Source organism: Scyliorhinus canicula, chromosome 7 (assembly GCF_902713615.1).
Source record: "Scyliorhinus canicula chromosome 7, sScyCan1.1, whole genome shotgun sequence".
NCBI lineage: Eukaryota > Metazoa > Chordata > Chondrichthyes > Carcharhiniformes > Scyliorhinidae > Scyliorhinus > Scyliorhinus canicula.
In genome coordinates this window covers 166,838,173-166,851,164 of record NC_052152.1, presented here as the reverse complement: position 1 = coordinate 166,851,164, position 12,992 = coordinate 166,838,173, and the positions used below count along the sequence as shown (strand labels likewise).

The following is a 12,992-nucleotide window of genomic DNA, read 5'->3' as shown; positions in this document are numbered from 1 at the left end:
GGTATACATGATCAAAATGATAGAACAGTTTATAATATACATCTTACACTCTAAGATTCACGGTTAATATAAGGTGCGTGTGAATTAACATATTATTGTACAGTGGCAAACTGTTGGTAAACACTGTCACTCAAGAATCTCATTTAAACTCTGTTTCCCTCATGAGTGACTCCAAACTTTTCACTTTCAAAGATCAAGCCTCTTGATTTCCTCAAAGCCTCTCCAACTGGCACTGCCTGAATTATTGTACACCTCCCTGAGTTTTAATCTTGTCTCTTGAGACTCCATTCCCCTGGATTTCCACTTTTACACTCTAGCTGCTACTTAATGGCTCATTTCAACCTTTTAATAGCTGGTTAGCTTCACTGGGCTGGCACCAAAATTGCACCAAGTTCCAAACTCACCAGGAACACCAAAATACAAATGGCTCCCAGAGTTTCTTCTGAGCCCTAATGCTTCGCAACATGGAGCCAGTGAGCCCCTGTCACCTTTCCAACTCCCCATGCATTCCCCTGAGCCCAGCTGCATCACAGGACTATCAAATAGCTCCTGGGACTTCTGAGCCTCAACTACACAGAGCTAACTAACAGCAACACTTTTGCTGCCTACAGCCTGCAAACAGCAACACCTTTTCATTATGACCTTTCCCCTTGCAGAATATTCACTCCCCCAACAAACACACAGATAAATTAAATCCTAGAACTATCTTAAACTCCACCAATTTCCATGATTAGGCAGCATTCCAGGGTGCACTGAATGCTTTTAAATTAATTGTAATCCTAACTCCCAAAACAAAACAACTCTGTGGCCTGCATTTCTTTGTCAGCAGTATAGATACCTAGGGTGGAATTTTCCCATTTCTTGACAGTCAGTCGCAGCAGGTGGAGCGCATGAGGTGACATGGAGAGTGTATGGAGAGTGATGGAGTGTGTGGGGTGAGGGCTGGAGGTCTTTTGTGTTTATTTTAATTGGGATGAAGACCCATAACACTGAGATGAGCCCTTTAAACAGTTCATCTTGGCCCCTAGCAACCGCTGTGGCTGCCTCCACACCTCTTCCTGGGTCAACTAGCCTGACTCTGGCCCACACCCACCTCCAGAAAAGAAGATCCCGCCTTTCTCCTGAGACAGGTGAACACAGCCAGGGATCCTCTTGACTTCCGTTACCCCGGCTCGTGGATGAAAATTCAGGCCAGCATTTCAGCTCGAACGACCTTTGAAGTGTTGCATTTTGATTGGAAGAACCAGGGAAGTCAATATAAAACAAAGGATACAATCCTAAAGTGGGTGCAGGAACAGGAAGACATGAGGTTTTATATGCACAAATCATTGAAGGGCAGATTGAGGAAATAATTAAAAAGACAGCTAGGTGGCAGCACGGTGGCGCAGTGGTTAGCACTGCTGCCTCACAGCGCCCACGTCCCAGGTTCGATCCATGCTCTGGGTCACGTCTGTGTGGAGTTTGCACATTCTCCCTGTGTTTCCGTGGGTTTCACCTCCACAATCTAAAGATGTGCAGATGGGTGGATTTGTCACGCTAAATTGCCCCTTAATTAGAAAAAATGAATTGGGCACTCTAAATTTATTTGAAAAAGATAGCTGGGATCCTGAGCTTTATCGATAGACTACAAAAGCAAGAAAGTTATGATGAAGCTTTTTATAACACTGCTTCGGCCTCAGATGAATTATTAGCGCAGATCGTAAAGTCTCCAAATAGAGACTGAACATTACCCCCAAGCTAAGCTTCAGGACCTCTCAAGGTCCCAACGCAATGACTGTGCGAAGTGCCCGGGAGGATGGAACTTTCGATGGACAATTTCTCTGTCAGGACCCTCCAAATAGATCTCAAACTCCAAATTAGAGTTGGAGACTTCGGCTGGATTCAACTTGCTTACCTACTGTTACTCAGGAAATGTTAGATGGTTTAGAACCTAGCCCAACACCTGAGTTATGAAGAACTGACAATTAAAACACTCACACTGACCCAACCAGCCATCCCCCTCAAACCACCCGGCACCTAGCTGACTCCTTGACTCCCCCAACCATCTGATTAATCAGCCAATTCCCCCTGACCCGTTCTGACCTCAACACATGACTCTCTCTACGATCCTCAACAACTAATGACTTGATCTGACTAGCCTCAACCACGTGACTCCCCTGAACCTCCAGAGTCTCTTCCCGACACAACATGACTAGGCTTCACCACTTGACTTCTCCCCCAGCTCTCATTATCCCCCCCCCCCCACCACCCAATCTCCCTCCACCCCTCAACTAGACCTGAGCTGATCTTCAACCTACCACCCTAACCCCTTACCTTAGCCACCCTACCCCCTCACCCACCCTACCCCTCACCCACCCTACCCACACTACATCCTTACCCAGCCTATCCCCTTACCACTCTATCCCTACCTTCTCCCCTCAGCTTTTCAAAAAGCTTTGGGACGTTTAATCTCTCTATTTACCAGAATATGGCAGCTAGTGCCACAAAAGGGGTTGGTCTGCAAGTCTTCTCTCCATCGTTCCCTCTGAGGTTTCCTGCACTGACTGAGATCTGCATGATCCTCCAGCAGAAGATTGTCCTGAAAAATCAGAGGAAGATAAGTTGTATTTTTTTGTTTGCGCAGGGTCGGAAATTATAGTTCTTCATTCTGTGGAAGGCCTACGCACTTAATATGACGAGCCTTCCTGGAGACAACATGGGCTCCTGCCAATTCTCCAGCCATTGAGCAAGACCCCTGTCCAAACATGAAATTCCACCCAAGGAAGGATATGAAGGCTTTAGAGAAAATGCAGAAAAGATTTACAAGAAAAGTTTCAGGAATAAGAGAAGGTTAGCAGGGAGATTTGATAGAAGTGTTCAAAATCATGAGGGTCTGTAGACAAAGGAGATGGATGGAAACTGTTCCCATTAGCGGGAAGTTCGAGAAACGGAGGACAGCAATTAAAGATGATTGGTCTTTAGAACAACAGGTGAGTGGTTAGGGTATGGGATGCAGCATCAAAGAGTGTGGTGCAGGCAGGTACAAACGTGGCTTCCGGAAGGGGACTGGATAAGCACCTGAAGGGAAAATAAATTGCAGGACGAAAGGGAAAATGCTGGAAAATCTCAGCAAGTCTGGCAGCATTCGTAGGGAGAGAAAAGAGCTAACGTTTCGAGTCCGATGACTTTTGTCATCGAACTTGAAACGTTTGGTCTTTTCTCTCCCTACAGATGCTGCCAGACTTGCTGAGATTTTCCAGCATTTTCCCTTTCGTTTCAGATTCCAGCATCCGCAATAATTTGCTTTTATAAATTGCAGGACGACAGGACCAGGGTAGGGAAGTGGGATTAGCTGAGTTGCTACTGCAGAGAACACAAGCCAAATGGCCTCTTTTTAATGTTCCACAGGGAGGTTGACATCGCTGGCTAGGCCAGCATTTATTCCCCATCCCCAATTACCTGAGAAGGTGGTGGTGAGCTGCTTTCTTGAACTGCTGCAACTTCTGAACTGTAGGTTCACCCATAGTGCATTAGGGAGGGATTTTCAGGAATTTGACCCAGCCGACAGTGAAGGAACGGCGATATAGCTCCAAGTCAGGATGGCTTGTGGCTTGGAGGGGACCTTGTATGTGGTGGTGTTCGAACCATTCTAAGATTCTATTAGTAATCTTTCAGAATATCAACAACCTCTGCTTATTTTGTTTTGTTTCTAGTTCCATCTTTTATGGTCTTTACTGACTGCGTGCTTACTATCCTAGTGCTGAAAGCGCTGTTATGTTTAGCCACTGCAGCTATAACTATTTCCTCAATATCTCTTTGCACCTTTGATTACCATTTTAAATAATTTCCTCATTTTCTTGTTTTTCCAAGTGAACCTTTTCCCCATTCATTCTGCAGGAACTGTGAAAGGCAATTCATTTTTATATCTAAAAAGTTAGGATGCATTCATAGATCCCCACTCCATTATGATATGAGCTTAAATTATAATTTGTTTCATATATTCTACAGAAGTGAAGCTTTTTCTTTACAAGTACCAATATATATTGAAGTTATTCTAAGTAAACTAGTTACTATATTATAACCCAATATCATTCGCACTGCAGTTTTGGGTTTCCATTCTGAAGTCTTGGATTCTAAATTGATCTTCAAACTTGGTTGCATTCTACATAATGAACGATTTTTAAAAAAACTGTCCTGTTTCACTTCACACTCTTCCTGTTGGCCAGAACCGATAGATGTTGATGGTGATGATCCAAGTGTCCATAGCACAGACCACTTATTCCCTTTCAAGTTGAAGAGGATCCAACTTAGAATTTTATTCATCGATCTTTTAGTATTTAATTTTTAACTGCATTTGTGTGCTCCTCTCATAAGTGTCCATTGCTGTTGTTCTCAGATACATCGCCGAGTGAAGGTGCTAACATGAATGCCTCTAACAACATTGGGATAAGCGCTCTTTGTGCAATCTGTGGTGATCGAGCGACAGGAAAACATTACGGTGCCTCCAGCTGCGATGGCTGCAAAGGTTTCTTCAGACGAAGTGTCCGAAAAAATCATATGTATTCCTGCAGGTAAAATTCCTCAAATTATTTCTGGAGGTTGTAGAATTTATTCTTTATATACAGCATAGAGGGTATGCACCACATTGGTCAATGTTTACTACAGACACACTGCAATATTGTCCATGGTTCTTTACTATAAAATATGGAAAAATTAAAGATTAACAAAACACGAGGATGGACTTTGTCTGCTGTCGATTATTGCAGGTTGCTATTTGTTAAGGTTTCTTAATAATTCCCACACAAACACAGACACACACACATGAAGACAGTGCTCAAAATAAATATAGCTTAACATGACATTTTGAAAGCAATATATTCAATCAAACATTTAGGCTATTTGATTAGGCTGCATTACTAAAATGAATAAACTCAAGAGAATGTCACACTGCCAAATTAAATTATTACAAGATAATAATATTCAGTGTTACTCATTACTCAACATTAATTGATCACAAAATGGTTATCTGGTTACTATATATAGAGGGCTGACCAGGTCACCAGTAATGAGAAACAGTTTACTGAAATATGAAATTTTACCTGGCAAGTATGGGTTGGCTCCAGGCAGGTAGGATACGAAAGAAAAGACTGGGACATTTTTTAAAAAATACTCATTCACGGGATATGGCTGACAAGGCCAGCATTTATGCCCATCCCTAATTATCCTTTCCTACTCTTTTCATGCTTTTCAGTAAATATTGGGACCACAGTTTTGAAAATAATGATTCTGAAAGTCTTGTGCATCTACATGAGTGTATTGTGTGATTTTTGTAATTTCGGAACATCTCTATTTCCAAACTTAGAGAGGGAAGTTTCATGGCAAAGTGGATATCTGCAAACTACACTGCAGCAACTCAGCAAGGTTTTTGCAGCAACACGTCCCAAAACCAGACCCAAAACTAGAGGGTCAAGGACAGCAGGTACACACAAACACTAACACATTTAAGTTCTCCCCAAGTCACACACCATTCAGATCTGGCTATAAAATCGCTGCTTCTTCATCATTGCTGAGTCAAAATCCTGGAACACTCTTCCAAACTGCACTGTGGAAGTACATTCAATCACGCAAATGACACTGGTTCACAAAGAGGGCTCACCATCATTGGGCCAAAGACAATTAGGAAAGGGCAACAAATGTTGACCTTACCAGCAAAGCCCACATCCCGTGAATAAAACAAAATGAGAAAAGAGTATGTCAATACACTCCAGAAAATGAGGATTCCGAGGTGTAGGTTCAGCATGCAATTAAAAGACCTAGTCATTTGCATTTCAAGTCTTAGGGGGTCTCCTAGAAGAGATCTACACTGTATATTAATGTCAGATAAATTCAAGAAAATTGATCATGTAGGAGAATACCTTCAGAAGAATGTATGATATAAATTGCAACATGTTCAGTTTAGTTTTGAATTTGTGCATTTGGAAAGTAAACTGCAAGGAGAATACAAAGATGCTCGAAAGAGTTAGAGGCTGGTTCACTGAATGAGCAAGAAGGTGGTAATGTGGTAAACTGCAAAATTATACACTTTAGTAGGAAGAATGAAAAAACGATTATTGTTCAAAGAATGAGAATTTAGCAAATGTTATTAATCTGAGAAATTTGGGGGACCTTTATACAAAAAGGAAGTTTTGCCATAATTATGGAGCACTCTGCAATTTTTTGGGGGGTAGAATATTCTGGTCCTGCTTGTGGCTGGTTTGGAGGTGGGATGGGCATTGTAATTAGGCAGGGTAATGACATACCTGGACAGCGCTGCCTTTCTGTCTCTGCCAGATTAAGATCCGGCTGGGCTGACCTATAGCCAACTGTCACACCCCAACGCCAATTGAGGACTTTAAATGGACACTGAATAGGATTACCTCAGCTGCAAGTGGGCCTGTCACCATGCGACCTGCCTGAAAGTTGAACATGCGTGGGCCACTCGTCACTTCGGAGGGGGGTATCCCTCGAACAAAGGCACTCGGTGCCTGCTCACGGGACTGGACATTGGGAAGGGTTGTCAGCCACCCTCTGCCCCTGCTCGCAACCATCCTCGCCTGCTCTCTCCATTACTCCCACTCTACAGAACCCCTCCTCCAAATTACTTACCTAGAGCTTGTGCCCTCTGCGATATTGGGATCCCAGTGCCTGTCCTGGCATCAGCGATGACTTCCTCAGCAGTACTTCTAAGTGCAACAGCTCCAGGCCTCTGATTGCCTGGAAGCTTTTGCTAGGCAGGGCTTTCTCCCCCAGGTTCTTGATTTCAGGGGAAGGTCTGCCAGTGGCCTCACTGTTGTCCGATTGGCTTTGGTTCAACGTGTCTTTCTGAAAGGAGGCACCACATGTCTCTACCGGACTCTCCAGCCAACAGGCGAGACCCTGCAACCTTGGTCTATGAATATAATAAAGTACATACTTGCCTTCTCAGGAGTGCAACTAAGGTTCAATAGATTGATTCCTGCGATGAGAAGGTTGTCGCATGGGAAGAAATTGAGTAAAATGGGGCATATATTCTCCGGTGTTTAGAAGGAGAGTAATCTCATTGAAATGTATAGATGCTCACAGGCTGTTTCTCTGGCTGAAGAATTTAGAATCAGGACAAGGGAATCAACCTTTCCAACTGAAGTGAGGAGAAATTATTTTACTCAGAAGGTAGTGAGTCCTTGGAATTCACTACCTCAAAAAGACAGAGATCAAGATACTTTGGGACACTAAAGGAATCAAGGGATATAAGGATCGGGCGGGTAAGTGGAATTGCTGTCTGTGGTAGCGCGGCCACTTTAAGTGGTGAGTCCTCAAGGTCCACATGACTGCATTGGGGCCTATCACGCAGGAGTGCGCGAACCCCGATCAATGGAGAAAAAGTGCGGGGCCCTGGGAGCAGGGGCCCAAGTAGTGTGGACCCTGGAGCTAGAGAGTTAAGACCTAGGTATTGTTGCTTTGTGCTGTAAATAGTTGCCTTTTCATGTTATTAATACCTCATTTTTTTCATTCCTGTAAGTCTCCAGTGTATTGTCTCGAGCCACCAGAGTGTCAAAGTTCAGCCATGATCTTGTTGAATGGCAGAGTAGGCTTGGCTTGAAGACCCATTTGGCCTATTTCTACTCCTATTCAACATCATTGCTGATCAGAATGAGAAGACAAAAGTCATTAAGGAATAACTCTCAGAAAAACAAATCTTGCTTCAGACCCAACAACGTCCATATGCTCTGTGACATAGAACATAGAACATACAGTGCAGAAGGAGGCCATTCGGCCCATTGAATATGCACCGACCCACTTAAGCCCTCACTTCAACCTTAACCACTTAACCCAATAATCCCTCCTAACCTTTTTTTTGGACACTAAGGGTAATTTAGCATGGCCAGTCCACCTAACCTGCACGTCTTTGGACTGTGGGAGGAAACCGGAGCACCCGGAGGAAGCCCACGCAGACATGGGGATAACATGGGGAGAACGTGCAGACTCCGCACAGACAGTGACCCAGTGGGGAATCAAACCTGGGACCTGGCGCTGTGAAGCCACAATGCTAACCAATATGCTACCGTGCTGTGGAAAAGGGGTTTGGTTAGCTTAGTTGGCTGGACGACTGTTTTGTGATGCAGAGCTACGTTAACAGCATGGGTTCAATTCCTTTCCAGCTGAGGTTATCCATAAAGGCCCTGCTTCTCAACCTTGCCCCTCGCCTGAAGTGTGGTGACGCTCAGGTTAAATCAGCACCAGCCAGCTCTCTGTCAAAAGCGGAGAGCAGCGTCTGGTCCTCGGGGCTATGGAGACTTTCATTTCACTCTGTAGAAATGTAATTCTATTTTCTCATTCGGCTGCCATGTAGCATGCCATGTTATCATGGTGTGCTACTTTGAAAATCTTTAAAAATCAAAGAAACCAATTTTATTCCATAAAACATGACTTCTTTCATCCAGAAAAGAGCAGCACTAAAGACATTGTATATATGTTATGCTACTAACTGAAAACAGAGAGCAAAGGTGAAAAGGTTGCAAACCTATAAAAATGTCCACCTGAAGAAATTTACATTCACTTAAATGTAAATGCTCTTGGTTAACATTAACTATGCAAGACGTCGATTAAACCTGGTCATTAAACTTCTTTGACAACTGAGAAATGATCTTAAGAAGACTCCAGTGTATGAGGATGGATATGGTCCAAGTCAAGATTACTATTGGCACTTGGTGCCATCCAAAGATGGAGACATTGCTAAGAGTTTCCATTGATAAGACCTTTATGATATGTCTATGATATAACAGTGGTTAATTTCAGCAACTAAATAGACTCTACCATAGCAACCAGGGACTTTTACAAAGATTTGTTTCAGTTTCAAAAGAATTATGTCTACAATTTTCCTTCTTTCATTGCCAATCAGTCAATGATTAGCACTAATTATTATTCCATATCAATTATATCTCAGGGTGGGGAATCAAGGGTAGGGTTCCATGTACCCAGCAAATCTGACATACAAACACAAACGTGAAATTTTGTTCAGAATTTCTGCTACAAAACTATACAAAAAAGAATATTGCAAGTTCTAAAACATATAAGACATTAAGTTGGTTCAATATTTAATTTGCATACGAAGGCAATTATGATGTGGTTTCATCTCTTTTCCTGCAGTAACGTTTATCAATGTTAAACAAGTCCATTAACATACAGAACATCTAGACTGATTCACCTGTCCCAGAACTTGTTTGCTGTGAAGAATACAAGATCATTTTGGAGGCATGCGCTGCAATTCTTGTTTACATAGGAAGGTTCAATCTTTGCCAGGTTCAATCTGAGCAGACCACTGTAGGAGTTCACTCTGTAATTGAGTAACAGGCTGGGCTTCCAAGGCTTTATTAGTATCGGCGGTGCATAGCTCCACAGTTCATGTGTGGTCACTTTCCATATTTAATCATAGTTTATCAATCATTGGTGGCTGACCATCATGCATTTGCTAACAGTTAATGCTACAACAACCAAAGTAGTTCGGGGTCACTTTCTTAATGCAGAAATGTTGATTATAAATAATGAAAATTGCAGAATATTATATGTCGCTGTTGTACAACTGGGGTTTTTCATCCTGACTGCAATTAAAGTGAATTTAGATTGTTTGTAAATTAGTTTCAAGTTGAGGGATTGACGTGTATTGCACTAAGACAAACATGTGCCCAACAGCAGACAGCCATTATTGAACTAACTTTATTTGCACCTCCCTCCTATAGAGGCTGGCAGAGGGGCAATACAACAAAATGCTCAGACCTTGCCGTATATAAGAGGGATAAGAGTGGGCTAGGTCAAACTGCTTTCCTGGAGTAGTCTCAACATCAATTACTTGCAGTTTGGTGGTTGATTCAATCACACTTTTTCCTTTTGCAGCAGTATTTCATCCAGTTTGTTAAGAATCATGTTTAAACTTTAATAGTATCAGACCATTCACTGACAGACAAATTCTTTGCCTCACAGAGTGGATTCTGTATAGAACTCATGATGGGTAAATTAAAAATAAATGAATAAATATGAGGGGCTGAATGGCATTTTATTAATCCATATTTTATTTTCCTGTTATACTATTCTCCTCTGGGACAAGTGTAATTGTACCAGTGAGGGTGCATAGTAGATTTCCGAGGATATTAGAAAGTTTTAGCTAGGAAAAAGGTTTGGACAGGCTAAGGTTGTTTTCCTTGGATCAGAGAAGATTAAATTTAAGGAGATTTAATTGAGGTGTATCAAACTATGAGGGAGTTAGATCGAGTGGATAGGAAGGGCTTATTTCCCTTCGGGAAGATGTCAATAACCAAGGCATGAGTTTATGGGGTGGAATTCTACTGCCCGATTGCAGCGAGGGAGGCTGGGAGGGGGTAGAAAATGCAACGAGCCGTGCAAACGGCCACTAATTTCACTGGGGTTGGAAAATCTCACTGGTGAGAGGGGCCGTAAAATGCCACCCAAAGTAACTGGGTAGCAGGATTAGAGGGGAGTTGAGGAGAAATGCTTTCATCCAGAGGGCGCTGGAACTCACTGCCTGAAAGGGGATAGAGGCAGAAACCCTCGTCACATTTCACATATGCACTCAAATTTCCGCAGCCGACAAGGTGGCACACCAAGAGTTGGAAGTGGGATCAGACTGGATAACTCTCTTAAAATCAAACATGAAGGGTTATAAATGTCAGTGATTTTATAGAACTGTATGCTGAGTTAGTTTGGATTTATGTTTCTCCCACTGCCATGCCACAATCATAGACTAACCACTGTGTAAACAACAATTCTGCTCAATTAAAAATGACATAATTAACAAACAGCGAAAAAGGCAGGTCTTGCTGGGTTCCAAATGGACTTCACCGATGCTGAATGTTTTGAAATAAAGCAAGGAAATAGAAAGTAGCTGTGCATGGTTGCCTCTGTGGCTATATTTTATTAAGCAGGATCGCTGTTCACTGTAGCTTCTGATAAGGGAATGGAGGGTGAGAAAATGGACTATAATTTGGGACTAAAATATTTGATTTGAAGTACGGTTTGCTCTTAATGAAACTCAAGCATGAACTTTGATTACAGCCAATAAGTTGTCTTTCCTGTCAAAGAATAATCATATTTTAAATCAAATTTCCCTCAAGAAAATAACTCACACCTTCATCATTAAGAAATGTGTGTATGGATCGAAATGTTCTCAACCAAGAAATTTATTCTCCAAATAATAGGAATGATAAAAATAGAAAACAGGAAATGTTTTAGCTGACTGATTTTAGTTGGACTCCAGTTTTAATGCAGTTTATATTGGAAAGGTTGAAACCTTTCATTTGTAATGAGCAACCAATCCTTTTAAATGAACAGCCTGGATCTCTCAACAGCAACCAAGGTCTGAATTTTGCGTCCATCGGACATGCACACTGGCTGGGCCCGAAGGTGGGCAGGAAACACTGACTGGCCAATTAACATGCAGCCAAGCAGGGCGAGCACTGAGAAAAGGGAGGGTGTGGGCTGCCATTTCTAATGGGCTCCCTCAAGGAGACAGCCACTGCAGAGCTGTCTCAGGGAGCTGCAGGCCCATACACAATAAATCCTGATGGAAAAACACTGCAATCAGTGTCTAGGCAGCACATTAGTACATAAATCTCAGGCCCCAAGCACCGCTTTTAATTTTATTTCAGCCCTGAAATTTCATCTCGCCCTGGAGCGAGGCTGCAGCTAATACATAAAGGCCGCTTGACCAACTGGCCCAACTGCCAACTTCAGAAGTCAACTTTCAGTTGGCCTTTTAATGGACTAAATTGCCAACGTGAGATTTGGAAGAAAGCTTGCCGATCGAAACATCACACGAATGCGTGATGACATTGGAACGTGCGCCTGAGTCTTCTTACGTGACTTCATGTGCTTTCAGGTCAGGCACGCACCCGCCCCAGCAACGGAAAATTCTGGCTCCAAATCTTGTAGTCTCAACAAAGAACTGAGAATTCACTGTGTTTCCCACAAATATTTCAAAGACAGTAGTGAGAAAATAAATGAAAGCAATAAGTAGCCATTGCTGCCACTCCCCGCATGTACCCTCCCATTCCTCCCACACACCACAGCATCTCCCACCCATCCTTCATTTCTCCCCAGTTGGGGAGAGTTTATTTGCACTTGAGAAATGTCAGTAGTGGCTTGTTCCAGTGTTAGAGTTTCACATTTACAGCCTGCTGCAATGGTGACTTACACAAAACTTAAAGCATCCTTTGGACATGTTTCACCGTGTATGGCAAGAATGAATGTGTTTCATTTGATCTGTAGATGCTAACAATGTCATTATTATTTGTGTTGTCTTCCAGATTTAACAGACAATGCATTGTAGACAAGGACAAACGAAACCAATGTAGATACTGCAGATTAAAAAAATGCTTTCGAGCAGGAATGAAAAAGGAAGGTAAGAAACTTAAGTGTTTTTGTGGAACAAGATACTCGATAATAAGAAAATTACATCGCAGAGCAATTTGCATAAGTGCTGGAAAAAGGATTTCAAAGCCGTTGTGTTCAGACAGTACTCAAAACTTGATAATATGGAGAGGCTGCTTCCAAATAAAGTCCAGAATCTGCAACACTGACATGAGTTTAGGTTCCAGTCACATAGCATGCAGAAGAAGAACAATGGAGAGGCTAAGGTTGTTTTCCTTGGATCAGAGAAGATTAAATTATACTGTACTACCTATTTGGCAACAAGAGCTAACGAAACATTGATATACGTATCCTGCTGCTGCTTGAGTTTGCACTACAAGATCCATATTTTTGTTTCATTTATTCATTCCTGTGATCTGGGTATCACTGGCTCGGCCAGTATTTATTGCCCATCCCCAATTTCCCTTGAGAAAGTGCCGGTCAGCTGTCTTCAACTTGCATCAGCAGCAATATAATTGGCGTCCAAACCTTAGCATGGTGTCAGCAAATTTCAGTCTGATTTGCTGTGTTGCCTCCAATAAAACCATGCAGGAATGTACTTAATTTGGGTAGTA

At 42.4% G+C, this 12,992-nt stretch overlaps 1 protein-coding gene across 3 annotated transcripts in view; it reads left to right on the top strand.

Moving 5' to 3' along the window:
- Nucleotides 1–12,992, top strand: part of hnf4a (hepatocyte nuclear factor 4, alpha) — an 83,016-nt gene that overhangs the window by 27,449 nt on the left and 42,575 nt on the right. For 2 of the 3 annotated variants that reach the window (XM_038803212.1, XM_038803214.1), the window contains exons 2-3: nucleotides 4,376–4,550; nucleotides 12,315–12,409. In XM_038803212.1, the coding sequence (XP_038659140.1) occupies nucleotides 4,376–4,550; nucleotides 12,315–12,409 (270 nt within the window). Of the gene's footprint in view, nucleotides 1–1,918; nucleotides 1,922–4,375; nucleotides 4,551–12,314; nucleotides 12,410–12,992 lie in introns of all 3 variants that reach the window. The other variant, XM_038803213.1, reaches the window with a different exon arrangement.